The sequence below is a fragment of the Hypanus sabinus genome, chromosome 16 (assembly GCF_030144855.1).
Source record: "Hypanus sabinus isolate sHypSab1 chromosome 16, sHypSab1.hap1, whole genome shotgun sequence".
NCBI lineage: Eukaryota > Metazoa > Chordata > Chondrichthyes > Myliobatiformes > Dasyatidae > Hypanus > Hypanus sabinus.
This window is the reverse complement of record NC_082721.1, coordinates 3,137,741-3,158,404: the sequence shown is the minus strand read 5'-3', so window position 1 is coordinate 3,158,404 and position 20,664 is coordinate 3,137,741. Positions and strand designations below refer to the sequence as shown.

At 39.3% G+C, this 20,664-nt stretch overlaps 1 protein-coding gene across 1 annotated transcript in view; it reads left to right on the top strand.

Annotated features, from left to right (window-relative positions):
* The first annotated feature begins 1,465 nt into the window (after positions 1 to 1,465).
* Positions 1,466 to 20,664, top strand: part of LOC132405767 (A disintegrin and metalloproteinase with thrombospondin motifs 6-like) — a 183,939-nt gene continuing 164,740 nt past the window's right edge. Inside the window, exon 1 of the mRNA XM_059990779.1 lies at positions 1,466 to 1,562. Coding sequence (XP_059846762.1) covers positions 1,466 to 1,562 — 97 coding nt within the window. The remainder of the gene's footprint in view (positions 1,563 to 20,664) is intronic.

Genomic DNA, 20,664 nt, shown 5'->3' with positions numbered 1-20,664 from the left:
TTTTCAGGTTGAATAAGAATACAGTCTATCTGGGATGAGATTTTAAAGCTGACTTTTTATTCACCATATGCATGAATCTAGGAACAATGCCCAGCTCTACCACTTCGCTCAAAATTGCCATTGAGGATTCTAGTGCTTTAATAGTTATCTGTCCTGTTACCTTAGCAAACTCTAATCTGTCAAACTTGTGTACACAAACAGATGTCGGCAAATAATATGAGCTGAATATATATTTACTTTTATAGGTATTGCTGAAACAAAATAAAGGGACGTTTACATAAAGTCTGCAGGATGACAAAATTATATTCTTCAAATAAAGTAAAACAAATGAGAAAAGTAAACCATATGATAGTGATATTTTAGTTTTGGTTACTTTAATTTTATAAATATAGGTGATAAAATCACTTGGAGACTAGAAACAATTTTTCTTGATCAACTTTCCAAGTGAAAATATGCAGTGCAATTGAAGGTAGTGCATGTTGTTTCCTGAACTTAACCGACCACTGCCCCACAACTCTGAAGACCCCGGTGTGACCATAAACATGAAATCTTCAGTTCTCTCAATGACAATATGACTGTCTTCTGGGTACTCTGGTCTTCTCCCATGTTCCGAAAGAATGTGCTCAGCACTGGTGTATTGCTCTAGAAATGCATAATTTTAAAGTGTTTTGTTTAGTTGTTAATATCAAGAAAACTAATTGTTTTAGTATAATTGTATTATGATTTTCCCTTCTGGGTCAGAAACTGGTTGTTAATTGTGCATGCAATTTACAGCATTGGCATATTAAGCAAGCTACTTCAGCAGTACACATGATTACTTTAATACCAGGTACCTGGGATAAAATTATTAGTGGAAACATTATTATACTGAAATAAATCGACTAGATAATGTTGTTAATTATATTTAATTTGAAGAAAAGAAAATGCTGGAGATGCTCAGCAGGTTAAGGCACATGGATTTAGAAATACATAGTTTAGCTCATTGACCTTTTGAGGATTTGTAACATTGTAACTTTTTTTAAATTTCAGGTTTCTAACATCTACAGTATTTTTCTTTTTGGTTTAGTTCAGTCTGATCTGACTTGAGATATTTCCAATCAAGCGGTTTAGAAAGTAAACATTTGTAATCTGTTCACGTAATTGTCAACAGCAGGGCCAACACAAAATTAGTTTTTGAATTTCCTCTACAAGTGGGCACCTATTTAAGACGTTCAATACTATCAGTGTTTTCTTTCTTCCAGAAATTGTATCACCGAAGATCTCTCGATGTTGTATATTGTATGGACAAGTACACCACAAGAATAAAATCAACTGCTTTCTGCATTATTAGGTGTGCTCAGAAATGGCCACTGGGAAACTAGAAGATAGCATCCAAACATAAAGAGAGTTTGGAGAGAAGACATGTTGGCACAGTGTGATTTAGCTTGGCACAACACTTGCTTCTCTGATCCTAGGGTACTTAATTATGGAAGTTGTTTGGAGGACTGTAACATGGATATTATGCCTCATGATGGCTCCCTCAGCATTACAGAGTCGCACAGTTCACACAATGAATTCACAAGGTAATTTTTATTAATATTGCTTTATTTCTATAGTCTAAAATGTGAAATTAAAAAGTAGGTTAATACTACAAATGTTCAAATTAAATATACTGATTGAATGTGATTTGGCATTGATACATTTTCAGCTTCTCATGTTTGTTTTACTCTAGTAAAGCTACTATATGTTGGTGATAGTTCTTGAGCTTCATACTAAAACCTGGAATCTTTTCAGCCATTTAAAAAAAAAACACCTAGTGTCTGAGTGGCAGAAAAATCCTATATATAAAGGTCACATCATTCTATTCTCTGACAAGCACTAAATGATTGCCGAGGGGGTGGGGTGGGAACCAACAGAAAACATTATTAAGCATACCATTAATCTCATTTCTTCCTTGATATTGTAAACTAAATTTTATGGAGCATTGGGTAATCCCAGTTTGTTATCCTCCATTATTGAACTGGTTAGTTCCATATTTTCATTGTCTTTTGGTGGTTATTGATGAGAATTGGGTAAGAATTAGAAGAAACTATAATCTTATAGTAATTAGTCAAGGCTTAGAGGATCTAGTGCTAATATAGGCCAATGGGATTCATGTAAATGGGCAGAAAGTCATCAGGGTTGTGGTAGGGTAAAAGGCCCAGTTTTGTGCTGTATGAATTTATGATTCTAATCTGCAATGTTTAATAAAACAGTGTAATGCCAACAGGTTATGTTTTACATTTTAAATTGCTAATTTTGCATCAATGAATTCATGCTATTTAAATCCACTTTTTACAATTGCATGGAAGTTGTTTATTTGACAAGCAGTGAATTCCTTATAGTCTAGAACAAAAATTTCTATTCTGGTACTTATTACAATCCTGATGCTTATTTCTTGGTACCCCTAGCAAGAGGTGTGGGTGGTTCAGTGGGTTGGAGTAGAGTATCCCTGTTCAATTGCAAACTAAAGTATTGGGAAACATATGCACTGTCATTTTAAAGTTGTAAAATAAGTGCACAACTGACAACCATATAATCTCACAAAATGAATTGTTATTTAACTTTAATCCTCTTCTACTTTCTCAAAAAATGCATATAAATCAACACAACACAGCAGATCCAGGACTTGGCAGTTTGCGTATTTGAGAAAGCCGCTAAGTAGTCAACCAGATGTTTTTCATCCCACACATTTGCAGAACTGACCTCGTCAACTTTTCTAGTAAAGCAGCTCAGAGTGATCAAACTCATTAAATATTTATAAAGATAACAAAAAACTTAATAAAAATCAAAAGGATAATTTGGCTGTTACAGTATGGGGCTTTCTGGTATTAGATAGGTCAACATTCACTTCAAACCTAAAATAGTGATCTTTTATTTTTTTATGCATTAAAGATTTTTCTTAACAATGTTGTGATTGAGATTTTGCTCCTGCTATATTTTAACCCAGTTGTGGTTTGCAGTTAATTTCCCTTGTGATAAAAATGATGTTTAGCAAATTAATCGGTTCTTAACTTGGCTCATTTAAATTGCCAGGTTTGAAGAACACATGAAATGCATCCAGAGTGAGTGTTTTTCCCAAGCTAATTGCACTGAAACTATTGATATGATTGAAAAAAATGCAAACTATTGCACACAACTATATTTATTGCACAGATTTTGAACTTGATAAAGTTTATACATACCAGGAGGAATTGTGTTTAAATCCTTCAGTTGGGCACAAATGTTTCCAGTTGATAAATGGATCGTAATGGAATAAATCCACCACTGAATGGAAAACATATTCCTAATCCATCTTGGATAAATATAGTACATTTGAGGTATTGAGTAGAAATTCAGAGTATAGTTGTACTGGCAATGGTAATGTTTACATGAATTTATGTCTTTGACTGTTGTAGTTCATTTCCTGCTGTTAAATCATGTTTCTGTCAAATTGCATTGATATATTGCATGTTCTTATTAAAGTGTATGTATATACTTAAATATTGGAATGTATAAAACTCAGAAGTCCTGCATTATCTGTTGCAAATCATTTGTTGAAAAACATTAATAGAGCAGTAATATATGATGTGACTGTTAACGCAAGTGATTTTTAAAAAAATTGTGCTGATAACTGTTGATGCAATTCACTACACAGCAAGTGAGGGAAGATAAAATACATCATAATCAGTTATTAAGTGGCTTCAGGAAACTTAATCCTTTTGCTTACAAGGGACAGGGATTGTTTAGTCTTTAAATATACTAACTACATTCCAGGAGGACATGACTTGAGAAAACAGTAAACAGTTGAATTGAATGTACAAAAAATCTAAAAGTACTTAATGGTATGTATACCAATGTCAGTGTGTGCATTTTGGCTTTCAATGCACAAGCATCTATGTATATCATCAATGTGAGTGAATGTTTATAATGCTGGAAGGGGAACTCCATTAGTTTATTGCGAAAAAGGATTGACATATTCCAATCAACGTGGAGAAAACGTGTCACCATTTATAAATGAAGTCTAAGCTTAGTACAAAAGGAGATTTGAAAATGTTAAAAATATGTATACCACCTAAAAATATGTATACCACCTATAGTTAATCCTGAGGCTAATCTGATGATATTGATGAATGGTAATATTAAAATGAACATTAGTCTGGATTGTGCTGACATCTGCCAGAAAACTCTGTGCATGAACTGTGAAGCAGGGAAGTCTAGATCGTATTGACAGATGCTGAATGCCAAATCTGCCATTTCTTTCCACTGCTGGACTCCTCATGGTGTGCAGTGGTGAAGCAGTCTCATAGGCATTTGCCAGCTTTAGAATGTGCCACAGTCTGGACCTCCCATCATGTGCCAGGTGTGATCTGGCACAGCAACCAACATCTCAGTGATTTAAAAGGTAAATGTAAAAACTCTTGTGATTTTTTAATCTTTATTTGCTATTTATTTGAATTTTAGACCAGAAGAGATGGGAGCAGAATTGGATAATTTGGCCCATCAAGTCCACTCTGCCGTTCTATCACAATTGATTTATTATCCTGCTCAACTCCATTCTCTTGCCTTCTCCCCTTAATCTTTGACACCCTGACTAATCAAGAGCCTCTCATCCTGTGCTCAGTTTACCCAATTTTTACCCAATGACTTATCCTTCACAGCTGTTCTATGGCACTGAATTCCACAGATTCGTCACCCTCTGGCTAAAGAAATTCCTCTGTTCTAAAGACATATTCCTTTATTCTGAGGCTGTGCCCTCTGGTCCTACACTTCTCCTACTATAGGAAACATCCTGTTCACATTCACTCTTTCTAGGACTTTAAATATTCGATCAGTTTTCAATGAGATACCCCCCCCCCACCCCCCCCATTCTTCCAAACTCCAGTAAGTACAGGCCCAGAGCCTCAAACACTCCTCACTCTGGGAATAAAAGGGGCATGTGTTAACCTTTTCATTCCTGGAATCATTCTTATGAATCTCTCTGGACCTTCTCCAAAGCCAGCACATTTTTTCTTAGTTGAGGATCTCAAAACTGCTCAAAATACTCATGTAGTCTGACTAATGACTTATAAATAATTTCATACTTGCTTTTATATTTCCAATCTTCTCAATGTACATTAACATTGCTTTTGCCTTCCTTACCACAGAATTAATGTGCAAGCTAACCTTCAAGGAATCCTGCACAATGACTCCCAAGTCCCTTTGCATCACTGATTTCTGAATTTTCTCCCATTTAGAAAATACAGTATTCCTTCTTGCAAAATGCATGCCCATACACTTCCCAATGCTATATTCCATCTGCCTCTTCTTTGCCCATTCTTGTAATCTGTATAAATCCTTATGCTGACTCAGCTTCCTCAATACTCCCTGCCCCTCTGACCATTTATACTTTCTTGAATGTCAGATGTATAAAGAAAATTAATGTCAGTGATATCTGACAAGCTGACAAAAATCTCACCACCCATTTTGCTGACCATTGTGTGGCTGTTAGAAGCAGAGTCTTTACCCAAGAAGTTCTGTCTCCAGATTACTGTAATTGACTCTTAAAGGCTAGTGAAGTAGTCCCAGGTGACAATAGACAATAGACAATAGGTGCAGAAGTAGACCATTCGGCCCCTCGAGTCTGCACCGCCATTCTGAGATCATGGCTGATCATTCACTATCAATACCCAGTCCCTGCCTTGTCCCCATATCCCTTGATTCCCCTATCCATCAGATATCTATCTAGCTCCTTCTTGAAAGCATCCAGAGAATTCGCCTCCACCGTCTTCCGAGGCAGTGCATTCCACACCTGCACAACTCTCTGGGAGAAGAAGCTCTTCCTCAACTCTGTTTTAAATAACTGACCTCTTATTCTCAATCCATGCCCTCTGGTACTGGACTCTCCCAACATCTGGAACATATTTCCTGCCTCAATCCTATCAAATCCTTTAATTATCTTAAACGTTTCAATCAGATCCCCTCTCAATCTCCTCAATTCCAGCATGTACAAGCCCAATCTCTCTGCGTAAGACAGCCCTGCCATCCCAGGAATCAACCTGAATCTACGCTGCACTTCCTCAACTGCCAGAATGTCCTTCCTTAAACCTGGAGACCAAAACTGTACACAATATTCCAGGTGTGGTCTCACCAGGGCCCTGTACAAATGCAAAAGGACATCCTTGCTCTTGTATTCAATTCCCCTTGTAACAAAGGCCAACATTCCATTTGCCCTCTTCACTGCCTGTTGCACTTGCTCATTCACCTTCATTGACTGGTGAACTAGGACTCCTAGGTCTCTTTGCATTTCTCCCTTACCTAACTCTACACCGTTCAGACAATACTCTGCCCTCTTGTTCCTGCTTCCAAAGTGGATAACTTCACATTTATTCACATTGAATGACATCTGCCAAGTATCTGCCCACTCACCCAGCCTATCCAAGTCTCCCTGTATTCTCCCAACGTCCTCTTCGCATGTCACACTGCCACCCAGTTTAGTATCGTCAGCAAACTTGCTGATATAGTTTTCAATGCCCTCACCTAAATCATTGACATAAATCGTAAAGAGCTGTGGTCCCAATACAGAGCCCTGTGGTACCCCACTAGTCACCTCCAGCCAGTCCGAGAAACACCCATTCACTGCTACCCTTTGCTTTCTATCTACCAACCAGTTTTCTATCCATGTTGAAACCCTGCCCCCAATGCCATGAGCTCTGATTTTACTCACCAATCTCCTATGTGGCACCTTATTGAATGCCTTCTGAAAATCTAGGTACACAACATCCACTGGCTTACCCTCGTCTAACATCCTTGTTACACCCTCAAAACTCCAACAGATTAGTCAAGCATGATTTGCCCTTGGTAAATCCATGCTGGCTCGGCCTAATCCTATTTCTGCCATCTAGATGTGCCACTATTTCGTCCTTAATAATGGACTCAAGCATCTTCCCCACGACTGACGTTAGGCTAACAAGGCGATAGTTCTCCGTTTTCTCCTTCCCTCCCTTCTTGAAAAGTGGGACAACATTAGCCACTCTCCAATCTTCAGGAACTGATCCTAAATCTAAGGAACATTGGAAAATGATTACCAATGCATCCGCAATTTCCTGAGCCACCTCTTTTAGAACCCTCGGATGCAGACCATCTGGACCCGGGGATTTATTAGCCTTCAGTCCTACCAGTCTACTCATCACAGTTTCTTTCCTAATGTCAATCTGTCTCAATTCCTCTGATATCTTGTGACCCTGGCCCATCCATACATCTGGGAGATTGCTTGTGTCCTCCCTGGTGAAGACAGATCTAAAGTATGCATTAAATTCTGTTGCCATTTCCCTGTTTCCCATAACAATTTCTCCCAATTCATTCTTCAAGGGGCCAACATTGTTCTTAACTATCTTCTTTCTCTTCACATAGCTGAGGCAGTAATTTTATGTTGGGGGGCTGGGACAGCTCAGTTGAAACCATGGTGTGTTGTGTATAAAATTGTAATTATTTTCTAGGTTTCTCCAGCACATCCCTATCAATAATCTTGAATTCTACAACCTACAAGTTTTGATATTGATGCCCATATGGAAAAGTAATAATCTTTTTAAATCATAAAGTTTATAAACTTTGTATTCCTGGAAATCAACTTGGATGTTACATAACATACATAAGAGATAGGAGCAGGAGTAGGCCAATCGGCCCCTCAAGCCTGCTTCGCCATTCAACAAGATCATGGCTGATCCAATCTTAACTCTAGTTATCACCGAATCCCACAAGGCAACAGTGCCAACCAACAGGGCACCATGCCACCCATTTTATTTTATTATTCATCCCGCCCAAACCAATGTGATCACCCTGGGGAGAAAAAAACCGATTTGCCAATTGAGGAGAAAAAATCTGGAAAATTCCTCTCCGACCCATCCAGGCTATCGAAAACTGGCCCAGGAGATCACATGGCTGATCTAGCCTCATGTCCACTTACCTGCTCGCTCACCGTATCCCCTAATGCCATTTTTATCCAGGAAAATGTCTATCTCCGTTTTGAATTTATTGAGTGTAGTAGCTTCCACAGCTCTCTGGGGCAGTAAATTCCACAACCCCACTACCCTCTGAGTGAAGAAATTTCTCCTCATCCCAGTCCTGGAATGGCATCCCCTTATTTTAAGATTATGCCCCCTAGTCCTTGTTTCACTCATCATTGGGAACATTCTCCCTGCATCCACCCGATCAAGCCCCTTCACAATCTTGTATGTTTCAATGAGATCGCCTCTCATTCTTCGGAACTCCAATGAGTAGAATCCCAATCTACTCAACCTCTCATCATACATCAACCCACCCATCCCCGGAATTAACCTAGTGAACCTTCTCTGCACTGCCTCGAGAGCCAGTATGTCCTTTCTTAAATATGGACACCAGAACTGCATGCAGTACTCCAGGTACAACTGCAGTAAGACCTCCCTGTTCTTATACTCCATCCCCCTAGCAATAAAAACCAGCATTCCATTGGCCTTCTTGACCACCTGCTGCACTTGCATACTAACTTTTTGTGTTTCCTGCACCAGGACCCCCAGATCCCTTTGCACAGAAGCACTTTCCAGTTTCTCTCCATTTAGATAATAACTTGCTCTATTATTTTTCCTGCCAAAGTGCAAGACCTCACACTTGTCAGTATTATATTTCATCTGCCAAATGTCTGCCCAATCACTCAGCCTATCTATGTCCCCCTGCAGGGTTTCAATGTCCTCCGCACTCATTACACTCCCTCACAACTTTGTGTCATCAGCAAACTTCGATACGTTGCACTTAATCCCTTTCTCCAAATCATTAATATAGATTGTAAAGAGTTGGGGTCCCAACACCGACCCCTGCAGAACACCACTAGTCATCAGCTGCCAGTCTGAGAATAAACCATTTATCCCAACTCTGTTTTCTGTTAGAAAGCCAATCCTCCACCCATGCCAGAATATTATCTCCAATCCCATGATTTTTTACTTTAAGTAATAATCTTTGGTGTGGCACCTTGTCAAATGCCTTTTGGAAGTCCAAATACACCACATCCACTGGTTCCCCTTTATCTACCTTATATATTATGTCCTCAAAGAACTCCAACAAATTTGTCAAACATGACTTCCCTTTTGTAAAGCCATGCTGACTTTGTCCTATTAAGTTATGTTTATCCAAATGCCCTGTTACTGTTTCCTTAATTATTGATTCCAACATTTTGCCAACCACAGATGTTAGGCTAACTGGCCTATAATTGCCAGCCTTCTGTCTATTGCCCTTTTTAAATAAAGGAGTTACATTAGCATTTTTCCAATCTGACAAGAGAAAATCTGTAAATGCTGGAAATTCAAGCAACATGCACAATGCTGGAGGAACTCATCAGGCCAGGCAGCATCTGTGGAAAAGAGTATACTCAACGTTTTGAGTCGAGACCCTTCATCCGGACTGGAGAAAAAATGATGTCAGAGTAAGAAGGTGGGGGGGGGGGTGGAGGGAAGCACCCTCTGGTCCTACACTTGCCCCCACTATAGGAAATATCCTCTCCAAATCCACTCTATCTGGGACTTTCAATATAGTATTCAGTAGTTTTCATTGCGATACCCCCTCATTCTTCTAAGCTCCAGTGAGTACTGCAGACCAGAGGCCACTCTCTTCCCTCCACCCTCTTAATCTGACTCCTCATCTTTTCTCTTCGGTCCGGGTGAAGGGTCTCAACCTAAAATGTCAACTATACTCTTTTCCATAGATGCTGCCTGGCCTGCTGTGTGTTGCTTGAATATTAGTTTGATTTAATACAAGAGGCCAAGATTGGTGGGTGGCCATATCTTATTTTTTTTGTGTGAAAATAGATCTTTGAATAAATTTCCTGAACATTTCTTCAACAAAATTGCAGAGTTAATATGGGTAATAATCTAGCTAAATTGAGAGGCTTTTTCTTAATTTGGAGATGCCAATGGAGATGCACCAGCATATTTTAAGGAAAGCAATGTGTTGTTTTTCAGGGCATTAAGTATATTAGAACTAACATCAATGTCTAGAAATTATGCCATTAAAGTAGTTGTGAAGCAGGGTGAAAGGAGGCAAATGGTCATTTCAGCCATCTCTTGCAAATGCAAATTTTGGTAACTTTAAATTTTTGGGTATGACTGAAGTGGCAGATCACATTTGGAGTGGTCCGGAAGGGGGTGAGGTGAAACCTAGGTAGATTGAGGCTAGCCTTAATGATAAAAGGTAAGCAATTGGATTTGCCTAATAGGAGATACTAATGCAATGCTATTAATAGCTAGTTGCTGTGGGAGTGTACGTGGTTAGATATCCCCCAAAATATTCAGCTAGTACAATGGCAGTATGAATGATGAGACCTGAAGTAAGTGATAACAGAAAATGGTAAATTGTACTGAAAATTTGTGCCTTAATTTCAAGAATAGTACCAAAAAGCCTTGAAATTATCATTATTACATTTCTCTCTGGGAAGCAGCCATTTTCAATTACTGAACATTGAAAATTGCAGCTTCTGATCCTATTTTTAGATGATCTTCAACTGGTTAAAGAGAAGTTTATCACCAGACTCTGAAGAACTAGATTTGTTGACTAGTCATTTTAATTGATCTTAAGCACTTCTGAAAAAATCCCAGCAAAAATACTGACTTTCCTTTCCATGATATTAGCTCTAAGACAGTGACTCAAAGAAGAGACCTACCAGAAGTGGCAAAAGTCATGCTTTTATTTTTGTCTAAAATCATAAATGAGTAAAACTGTGTAGAAATGTTTTAGGAAACTGGGTCTGATGATCATGAGCCTGGTATTTTGCAGGATTCCAGTTCCTCATTGTGCTGCATATTGGCTCAAAGATAAATGAAGCCATTGGTGTTGCCAGTATTTATGCAAGCACCCACATAGAACAATACAGGCCCTTCAGCTCATAATGTTGTGCTGACCTTTTAACATACTCTAAGATCAATCCAACCCTTCCTTCCCTCATAGCCTTTTCATCTATGTGCCTATCTAATCTTAAGTGTCTCAAATGTATATCCCTCTACCACCATACCCAGCAAGGCATTTCACCCAGCCACCGCTCTGGTTTATCACTCTATACTTCCCCTCTAAAAACCTTAAACATCATCTTAGGCATGGCTAGAAAAGTGATTTCAGTGGGAAATAGAGTATTTTTTTCAAGGTGCACCATTTCACTGCATTAGCATGTCGTTCTTACAAAGCACTAATTAGTTTGAAAACCATGTACTGTGGGTGATAAGTTAGCTTTGTTCCACTTTGGTCTAAGCCTTCCTTTAATGTCATGATGTGGGTTAATTAGCACTTCAAGATGAATTTTGACAAATGAGGTTTCTGATTCCTTCAGGATTTATTTGCTGTTTTACTCCACCCACCCACCTTACCCTTCAGTTTACTTTCCACACCTAATCTTGCCACTGTAACATCAGTAATGAATTTGCTTTATTTTGTTTAAACTGCTGCAGGACTATGAATATATACTGTGCAATCTGCATAATTAAACATGTATAAATACTTTTATTCATCTATTTATGGCTCATACTTCTTTGTAAAGTATTACAAGTTTTGAGCAGCCAAATATGACAGGTAGCATTTATAAACCTCCTATTGCTTATTCATATGATAGATCAGTGGGATATTCCTAGGATCTCTAATATGCAATAATTGTAACTTCTTACAGACATGAGGGAAATCTAACATTAAATCCCATCTTCCTGCTACATTGAACCAGTTCAAGTTCATTTATCACTCAAATCAGTCAATTGATGATGCCATAGACTCTGCACCACACTCCATTCTGAACAACCTGGAAAATGGTGCCTTATTGCCAGCATGTTGTATATTGACTACTTGGCATTTAATACGATCATCCCTCAGAAGCTGGTGGGTAAGCTGTTCTCATTGGGTGTCAAAAGCTCTCTCTTTAACTGGCTCTTGGACTTGACAAAGGCCACAGTCAGTTCAGTCAGTGTTGGCGCAAACATCTCAGCTCCATCAGACTGAGCCACTGGCGCCAGCTCTCTCTCCCCACCTCCCTCTGCACCCACTGCTGGGCTCTGTGCTCAGCAAGCTGCCGTTCGTGCTGCTGATGCATGACTGCGCTGCTAGATTCAATTCAAACCAAACCATCAAGTTTGCTGATGACACAACAGTCGTTGGCCTCATCAGCAACTGTGATGAAAAGAGAGTTGAGTTGAGTGGTTTAACAATAACCTTGCACTCAACATTAGTAAGTCTAAAGAATTGATTGTGGGCTTCAAGAAGGAGAGGTCAAGGGAACACACACCAGTCCTCATGGGTGAACAGTTTTAAGTTCCTGGGTGTCAAATTCTCTGAAGACCTATCCTGGGTCCATCAAGTTGTTGCAATTACAAAGAAGGCATGACAGTAACTATATTTCATTAAGAGTTTGAGGAGACTTGGTACCTCGCCAAAGACTTGCAAATTTCTACAGATGTACTGTAGAGAGCATTCTAACAAGTTGCATCACCATCTGGTATGGAGAGGCCACTGCTCAGGATCAGAAAAATCTGCAGAAAGTTTTACCCCTGCTACCAAAAATTGGAGCTTTTCGGGGAAATAGAATCTTCAGAGTTAACTCGCAGAACAAGGAGCACTTCATGGAGAATTCAGAAACCAGATATGAGTTGAAAGCTTTTCTGTCATTGATGACTGTCCACATTATCTTTCAGCCTCTAATAATTCAGTGAAGGTACATTCACAGACTAGCTTTGTATTTTACAATCACGTGATCTGCGTTCAGAGATTACTGTTCATTGATCAATGTGCAGCCAATTGAAACAGTTCTTCAGGTGGAAGAGGTTGGGCCAGCTGTAGTGGATAGTTCAGTATCTTTTTCTTTCCCAGTTTTCTGCCATCATTCTCTGCCTCTGTACTGTCTTAAACCCATTACCCTTACTGGGGTATTGACCATCAACAGTAGCTTGCCAGAATCCTGTCTTGGACTGACAGAAAGTTGATCAGCCCTGTGGCTTCTGCTAGCACCATGTTACTTTGTCTTCTCAGCGAAGATCCTTCCTCTCCTTGGGATAGGACTTTGCTGCTTCTGTTGATGTTTCTGTAGCTGTGGGTTTTTATTGAAAGGGATTGCTAGCTCCATGCCCAACCCTCCTCCTGTAGTCAGTTTAGGGACTGACCATGGTGGCATTGCCTCTATACTGTGGCTCTAATGAATCTTTCAGTACTCTTCCTTTCCAGTGGTTAGCAATGCAAAGATATAGCAGCTGCACACTCTGCATAGAGGCTCCACAGGGAACTAGATCCAGTTTTAGCACACAAATTCCCACACTATGAACTGTAGCACTGATTTTTCAAGTATATTTAGCTAATTTTGTGAATCTTTTTCAGAGCTGGAAGAGAATGTAAATACAGTTTGTGCACTAATTCCCAGGCACTACCTTCTTAATTGCAGTTATTATGATCTTTAAGAAGTGATTAAGTCCCATTTTTACAGTTTTTGTGTTTAGTGCCAGTGAAGTAAATGCAGTAGAAATTGCTTTTCACTTGCATTAATCCTGTACGGTAAATTTGAATACTAGGTCCAATTTGACATCAAGGAAAAGCAGTGTTATTCAGAGTTCCAAAGATAGCTTTATTGTCAAAGTAGATATGTCACCATATATAACCCTAAGATACACTTTCTTCTGGACATTTACAGTAAATACAAACAAGCAAAAAAAGGCAATAAATATCAAGAACATGAGATGAGTCCTTGAAAGTGAGCCTGTAGGTTCCGAGCACAGTTCAGTGTTGGAGTGAGTGAAGTATCCTCTCTGGTTAATCCTTTCTGGGAGGAGGTCTTGAAAACTGATTACAGAGAGTTAGGAAAGAAGTTGGCAAGCAGGACCACAAGGGTAGTAATCTCGGGATTACTGCCTGTGCCACACGACAAGTATGGGAATAGAGTGAGGTGAAAGATAAATGTGTGGCTGAGAGATTGGGGCAGGGATTCAAATTTCTGGATTGTTGGGACCTCTTTTGGGGGCAGGTGTGACCTGTACAATAAGGATGGTTTGCACTTGAATCCAAGGGGGACCAATATTCTGGCATGGAGGTTTGCTAAGGCTATTGGGAGAGTTTAAAGTAGAATTGCTAGGGGGTGGGAACTGAACTGAAGAGACAGAGGAAGGGGTGGTTGGCTCACAAATAGAGAAAGCTTGTAGACAGTGTGAGAGAGGATAGGCAGGGATAGAGAAGGGATGTACTCAGACGGTTTGAGATGTCTGTTTTAATGCAAGGAGTATCATGAACAAAGCGGATGAGCTTAGAGCATGGATCAGTACTTAGAGTATGATGTTGTGGCCATTACAGAGACTTGGATGGCTCAGGGGCAGGAATGGCTACTTAGAGTGGCAGGCTTTAGATGTTTCAGAAAGGACAGGGAGGGGGACAAAAGAGGTGGGCACGTGGCACTGCTGATCAGAGATAGTGTCACGGCTGCAGAAAAGGAAATCATGGAGGGATTGTCCACTGAGTCTCTGGGTGGAAGTTGGAATCAGGAAGGGCGTCAATAACTCTACTGGATGTTTTTTTATAGGCCGCCCAATAGTAATAGGGGCATTGAGGAGCAGATAGGGAGACAAATTCTGGATTGGTGCAATAATAACAGGGTTGTCATGATGGAAGATTTTAATTCCCCAATATTGATTGGCATCTACCTAGCACAAGGGGTTTAGATGAAGTGGAGTTTGTTAGGTGTGTTCAGGAAGGTTTCCTGACACAATATGTAGATAAGCCTACAAGAAGAGAGGCTGTACTTGTTTTGATATTGGGAAATGAACCTGGTCAGGTGTCAGGTCTCTCAGTGGGAGAACATTTTGGAGATGGTGATCACAATTCTATCTCCATTACCATAGCATTGGATAGAGATTGGAGTAGACAAGTCAGGAAAATGTTTAATTAGAGTAAGGGGAAATATGAAGCTATCAGGCAGGAGCTTCAAAGTATAAATTGGGAGCAGATGTTCTCAGGGAAATATATGGCAGAAATGTGGCAAATGTTCAGGGGATATTTGTGTGGCATTCTGCATAGGTACGTTCCAGTGAGACAGAGAAAGGATGGTAGGGTACAGGAACCATGGTGTACAAAGACTTTTGAAAATTTAGGCAAGAAGAAAAGAAGAGCTTACAAAAGGTTCAAAAAACTAGGTAATGATAGAGATCTAGAAGATTATAAGGCTAGCAGGAAGGAGCTTAAGAATGAAATTAAGAGAGGCAGAAGGGGCCATGAGAAGGCTTTGGCCAGCAGGTTTAAGGAAAACCCTAAGGTATTCTACAAGTATGTCAAGAGCAAGAAGATAAGACGTGGGAAAATAGGACCAGTCAAGTGTGACAGTGGAAAAGTATGTATGGAACTGGAGGAGGTAGCGGAGGTACTTAATGAGTACTTTGCTTCAGTATTCGATATGGAAAAGGACCTTGGCGATTTTAGGGATGACTCACAGCGGACTGGAAAGCTTGAGCATATAGATGGATAAGTCACCAGAAGTGGATGAGATATACCCCAGGCTACCGTGGGAAGCAAGGGAGGAGATTGCTGAGACTCTGGCAATGATCTTTGCATCATCAATGGGGATGGGAGAGGTTCCAGAGGATTGTATGATTGCACATGTTGTTCCCTTATTCAAGAAAGAGTAGAGAAAGCCCTGGAAATTATAGACCAGTGAGTCTTACTTCAGTGATTGTTAAGTTAATGGAGAAGAGGCAGGATTTTGGAAAATTTGAAGAAGCACAATATGATTAGGAATAGTCTGCATGGCTTTGTCAAAGGCAGGTCATGCCTGATGAGCCTGATTGAATTTTTTGAAGATGTGACTAAATACATTGATGAAGGTAGAGCAGTAGATGTAGTGTATATGGATTTCAGCAGGACATTTGATAAGGTACCCCCTGCAAGGCTTGTTGAGAAAGTAAGGAGGCATGGGATCCAAGGGGACATTGCTTTCTGGATCCAGGGTTAGCTTGCCCACAGAAGGCAAAGAGTAGTTGTAGACAGGTCATATTCTGCATGGAGGTCGGTCACCAGTGGGGTGCCTCAGGGAACTGTTCTTGGACCCCTTCTCATCATGATTTTCATAAATGACGTGGATGAGGAGTTGGAGGGATGGGTTAGTAAATCTGCTGATGACAGAAAGATTGGGGGTGTTGTGGATAGTGTGTGGAGGGCTGTCAGAGGTTACAGTAGGACATCGATGGGATGCAAAATTGGGCTTAGAAGTGGAAGATGGAGTTCAACCTAGATAAGTGTGGGGTGATTCATTTTGGTAGGTCAAATATGATAGCAGAACATAGTATTAATGGTAAGACTCTTGGCAGTGTTGAGGATCAGAGGGATCCTGGGGTCTGAGTCCATAGGGCACTCAAAGCTGTTGTGCAGGCTGACTGTGTGGTTAACAAGGCATACAGTGTATTGGCCTTCCATCAACCATGGGATTGAGTTCAAGAGCTGAGAGGTAATGTTACAGCAATATAGGACCCTGGTCACACTCTACTTGGACTATTGTGCTTAGTTCTGGTCACCTCACTTACAGGAAGGATGTGGAAACTGTAGAAAGGGTGCAGAGGAGAATTGCAAGGATGTTGCCTAGATTGGTGAACATTCTTTATGAGAATAGGTTGAGTGAACTTGGCCATTTCTCCTTGGAGCAACAGAAGATGAGAGATGACATGATAGAGTTATAGGGGCTTTTTCCCAGGCTGAAGTGGCTAACATGAGAGGGCACAGTTTTAAAGTGCTTGGAAGTAGGTACAGAGGTGATGTCAGGGGTAAGTTTTTTTTTGTGCAGAGTGTGCTGAGTGCATGGAATGGGCTGCCGGCAACAGTGGTGGAGCCGGATACAATAGCGGCTTTTAAGAGACTCTTGGATAGGTACTTGGAGCTTGGAAAAATAGAGGGCTATGGGTAACCCTAGGTCACTTCTAAAGTAAGTACAAACTTTGTACATGTTCCGTACAGCATTTTGGGCCGAAGAGCCTATATTGTGCTGTAGGTTTTCTATACTTCTGTGTTTAATGTTTCTGTGGTTCAAGAGCCAATTTATTATCCATTAAGGCAAGTTTAACTCTGGTTTGATAACTGATATAGCATAGGTCACAGGTTTTGGCTGTTTAAAAATGACCTCCCAAGGTAACTTGGATGTCCTAGGAGGCTTTTAAATTAATTCATTTGTAATTTTCAGTGTATTTTTGTTTTACTGCCGGGAGAGGAACTAGAACAAGAATTGTACTATTGGAAAAAGTAGTGTTACTCCTTTTACTGATCCCAGCAACCAAATACAAATGCATGGACATAATAGATCTCAAATTTACCTGGAAATATCTTATCCACTTGCATTATATGCCACACAGGGCATATTTGGTAAATTGGGAACTTCAGTTGCTGACCCTTGTTACTGAATACAAACCCTCCAAGTGCAACAGAAGGAACTAGTTAATGTTCTGGATTTGAGAGCACAGTTACAATGTTTGACTTCACAATGACTTTTTTTGGGTTGCAGCTGTTTCAATATTTAATGATTTGGTCATTAGGGATCGCTCTTCATTTTCCATTAACAATTCAGAAATTGAATACCAAAGCTTTACCAAGAGACAAATTTAAAGTGCTGATTTGGGGGACAAAACCTTGTAAATGTGATTTTTATCTAAAATTTGCATTAACATTTTCATTTGTAAGTTTGGTGAATTGCAAGATTTTATTTTGCTTTGGCCGTAATTAGATTGCCATTCTTTCATACTGCCTGCCCTAAAGTTCTCTGTTTCATCTATATTTCAGTTTTTTTGGGTTTTTTTTTTTTTTTTTTTTTTGGAAGCTATGCACAGAATTTGAATGTAAGAGCAAGTGGATCCCTTGATGTTCAGGTTGCACATTTTGCTATTTTTGTCATATCCCAGTATCCAAATGCAGAAGTTTCTGGATGTCCACAGTAACACCAAACAAAGGTAACACAAAATTCAGCTCACTTTCTCGGAAGCAAGATATAAAATGTCAACTGAGGGCTGCAACAGCAAAATGTATTATTCTTGGCTGTTAAACCTGGCTAGACATTCTTAAGAAGTTAGTCTTATCTTTTCTTGCTGTTCATTTTCGGTTACCCCACCCACACCCCCAATCTCTTGAAGCTAATTTGTCATTCAGGTTCTGTTGATCATATCTCCTTTTCAACCCATCCCTAAACTCTGAGATCTATGAACTACCTGGAATAGCCATAACGATGGTGCTTTATGCTGTGGCTGCAGCAAAATATTCCTGCTTGTGATAGGTTGGTGGACTGTGGGAGTGAATACCCAAACTGGCTTCAACAGTTCTGTTTAAACTTGCCATTTGTAGCATAGATATTTGCCTTGTCTTTTTGTTGCCGAAGACTTGCCCTGATTTTTTTTCTCCCTAAATTAGCAAGTGGGTTTAATATTTTTTAAAAAAAAGCCTTACACTATTTTAAATTTAATTTCTTACTAAGTTATCCATAAACTTTTGTATGTCATTCCATTTGGTACAGAAGAAGAATAGGAGGAGGTCAGTACTTAAGCAGAGGATAAATTAAATACAGGCAATGTTCAAGGTAAATTTATTATCTAAGTACATATATGTAACCATACATTAACTTGAGATTCATTTTCTTGTGGGCATTTGCAGTAAATACAAAGAAACACAATAAAATCAATGAAGAACTGCATACAACAGAGACAGACAAATGACCAATGTGCAAAAGACAACAAATTGTAAATAAAATAATTAAAGCAATAAATATTAGGAGCATGAGTTTTAGAGTTATGAGTTTGCACTTCAGAAAATTTAGAATTAAGGAAAATGAAGCAATTGGAATAAAGAATAACAGTTGTAGATTGTCATTCTGAGAGTTGGTAGAGTTAACTGGACAAGATAGTTAAAAGAAGTCTGAGATGGAGGTACAATATGTATTTGTTAGAATATCCAAATTATGTAATGGAAAAGATAAATAATCTTGTAGTTAAGATCATTGGAGATATTTTAGACAGATTTAGAGCAAATGAGTAGGATATCAGCAATTTGAGTAAATTGTAGGTATAGTAGGGCCATAGTAATGGATTATTCAAAAATATAGGTATCAACCTGGGAAATTGAAACAGGAATTGGCTATTTAGCTCTTTGTTTCTGCACTGCCATTTGGTGAGAACATGGTATTTTATCCTACCACCAGTTTCCTGTATTAACTCCACAATACTCTTGGACAGTTAATTCCATTCTGTGAGTGGAGGAATTTCTTTTCATCTCGTTCAAGAATGGCTGACTCTTGTTTCTAGATATCACCTCCTCCCCCAGTCAAGAGAAATATGTCCTGCATCAATCATGTCAAGTATCCCATTAGTTTTGTATGTTTTACTGAGCTCATCTTGCATTCTTCTAAACCTCAGTGTAGGCCTAGTCTCCTTAATCCACCCTTTCACAAATCCATCATCATAAAAACAATCTGACATATCTTCTCTGTATTGCAAATATACCATTCCATAGGTAGTGAGACCAGACGTGTATCTGGAATACAATATGTCACACCATAGCCCTATATAATCGAAGCAGACTTAACTACTCTTGCGTCTGAATCTTTTTGTATTAAAACACAACCTATTGTCCAATTTCTTATTGTTCCTCAACATGCCTGTTGATTAGTATATAATGGCACCCAGGTTATAATCAACACCCATCATCCTCTAAAAATTGCTCTGCCTTTCTATTTTCCTACTAAACTTTATGCCACTATATGTTCCCCCACTGTTACTCTATTCACTGTTTATATGGATATAAGGGGGAAATGTTATATTAGGGGAATATGGACTTGGTCCCCTCAAGTCTCTCTATGTAGTCCACATTGCCACTTACCTTTTATATTATCAACAAGTTTAGTATTTATTGTCCCATAAACTCTCATACAAATTATTGATTTAGATTTGGGTCTCAGCATTGATTTCTGTGGTACCCCACTGATAACAGCTCCCAACTGTAAAGTGACCCATTTTTCCTGCTCGTGAAGCAATTTCCATTCTATGCCATTACGACCAATGCTTGCTAATGTGGCTTACAGTTTTCTACTTAAGGAAGGAGGGAAGAAACAATAAATTTTCTGCTTTCCAATCTGTAGATTCACTGTGAATTAGATGGAATTTTGAAAGATGACAACTAATACATTTACAGATGTCCAGTCTAATCTTTAAAACTGAAGATTGTGGATCATCAAGCTCAGGGACATATCAATTGTGGGTCTCATTAATTTCTCCAATATTATTTTTCCCTATTAATGCTTTCTTTCAGCTCCTCGTTTACTCTGAAACTTGTAATCCTCCGCCAGTTCAAGTTTGTTACCTGTGTGTGTGTGTATATGTATATATATAAAAATATGTAACCAGCTCCCTTTCCTAGTGACAAAATCTCAGTGATGGCTATGTATTTATTAGCCTCACAGCCTGAGTTGAGAAGCAGTTACCCAGAATGAGAGTTCAATTCCTGATGGATGGTAGGGATCCTCAACAATGCTTTGGGCCCTTTGTATACAGCACTCTCAGCAAATGTCACAAATAGGAGAGAGGGTGACCCCATAAATCCTCTTGATTGTTCTTGCTGTCCTCTGTAGGTTCTTGAAGTCTGATGCCATTTATGGATGTTTTCTGCATCCTCTTGAAGATGTGTGCAATTTATTTA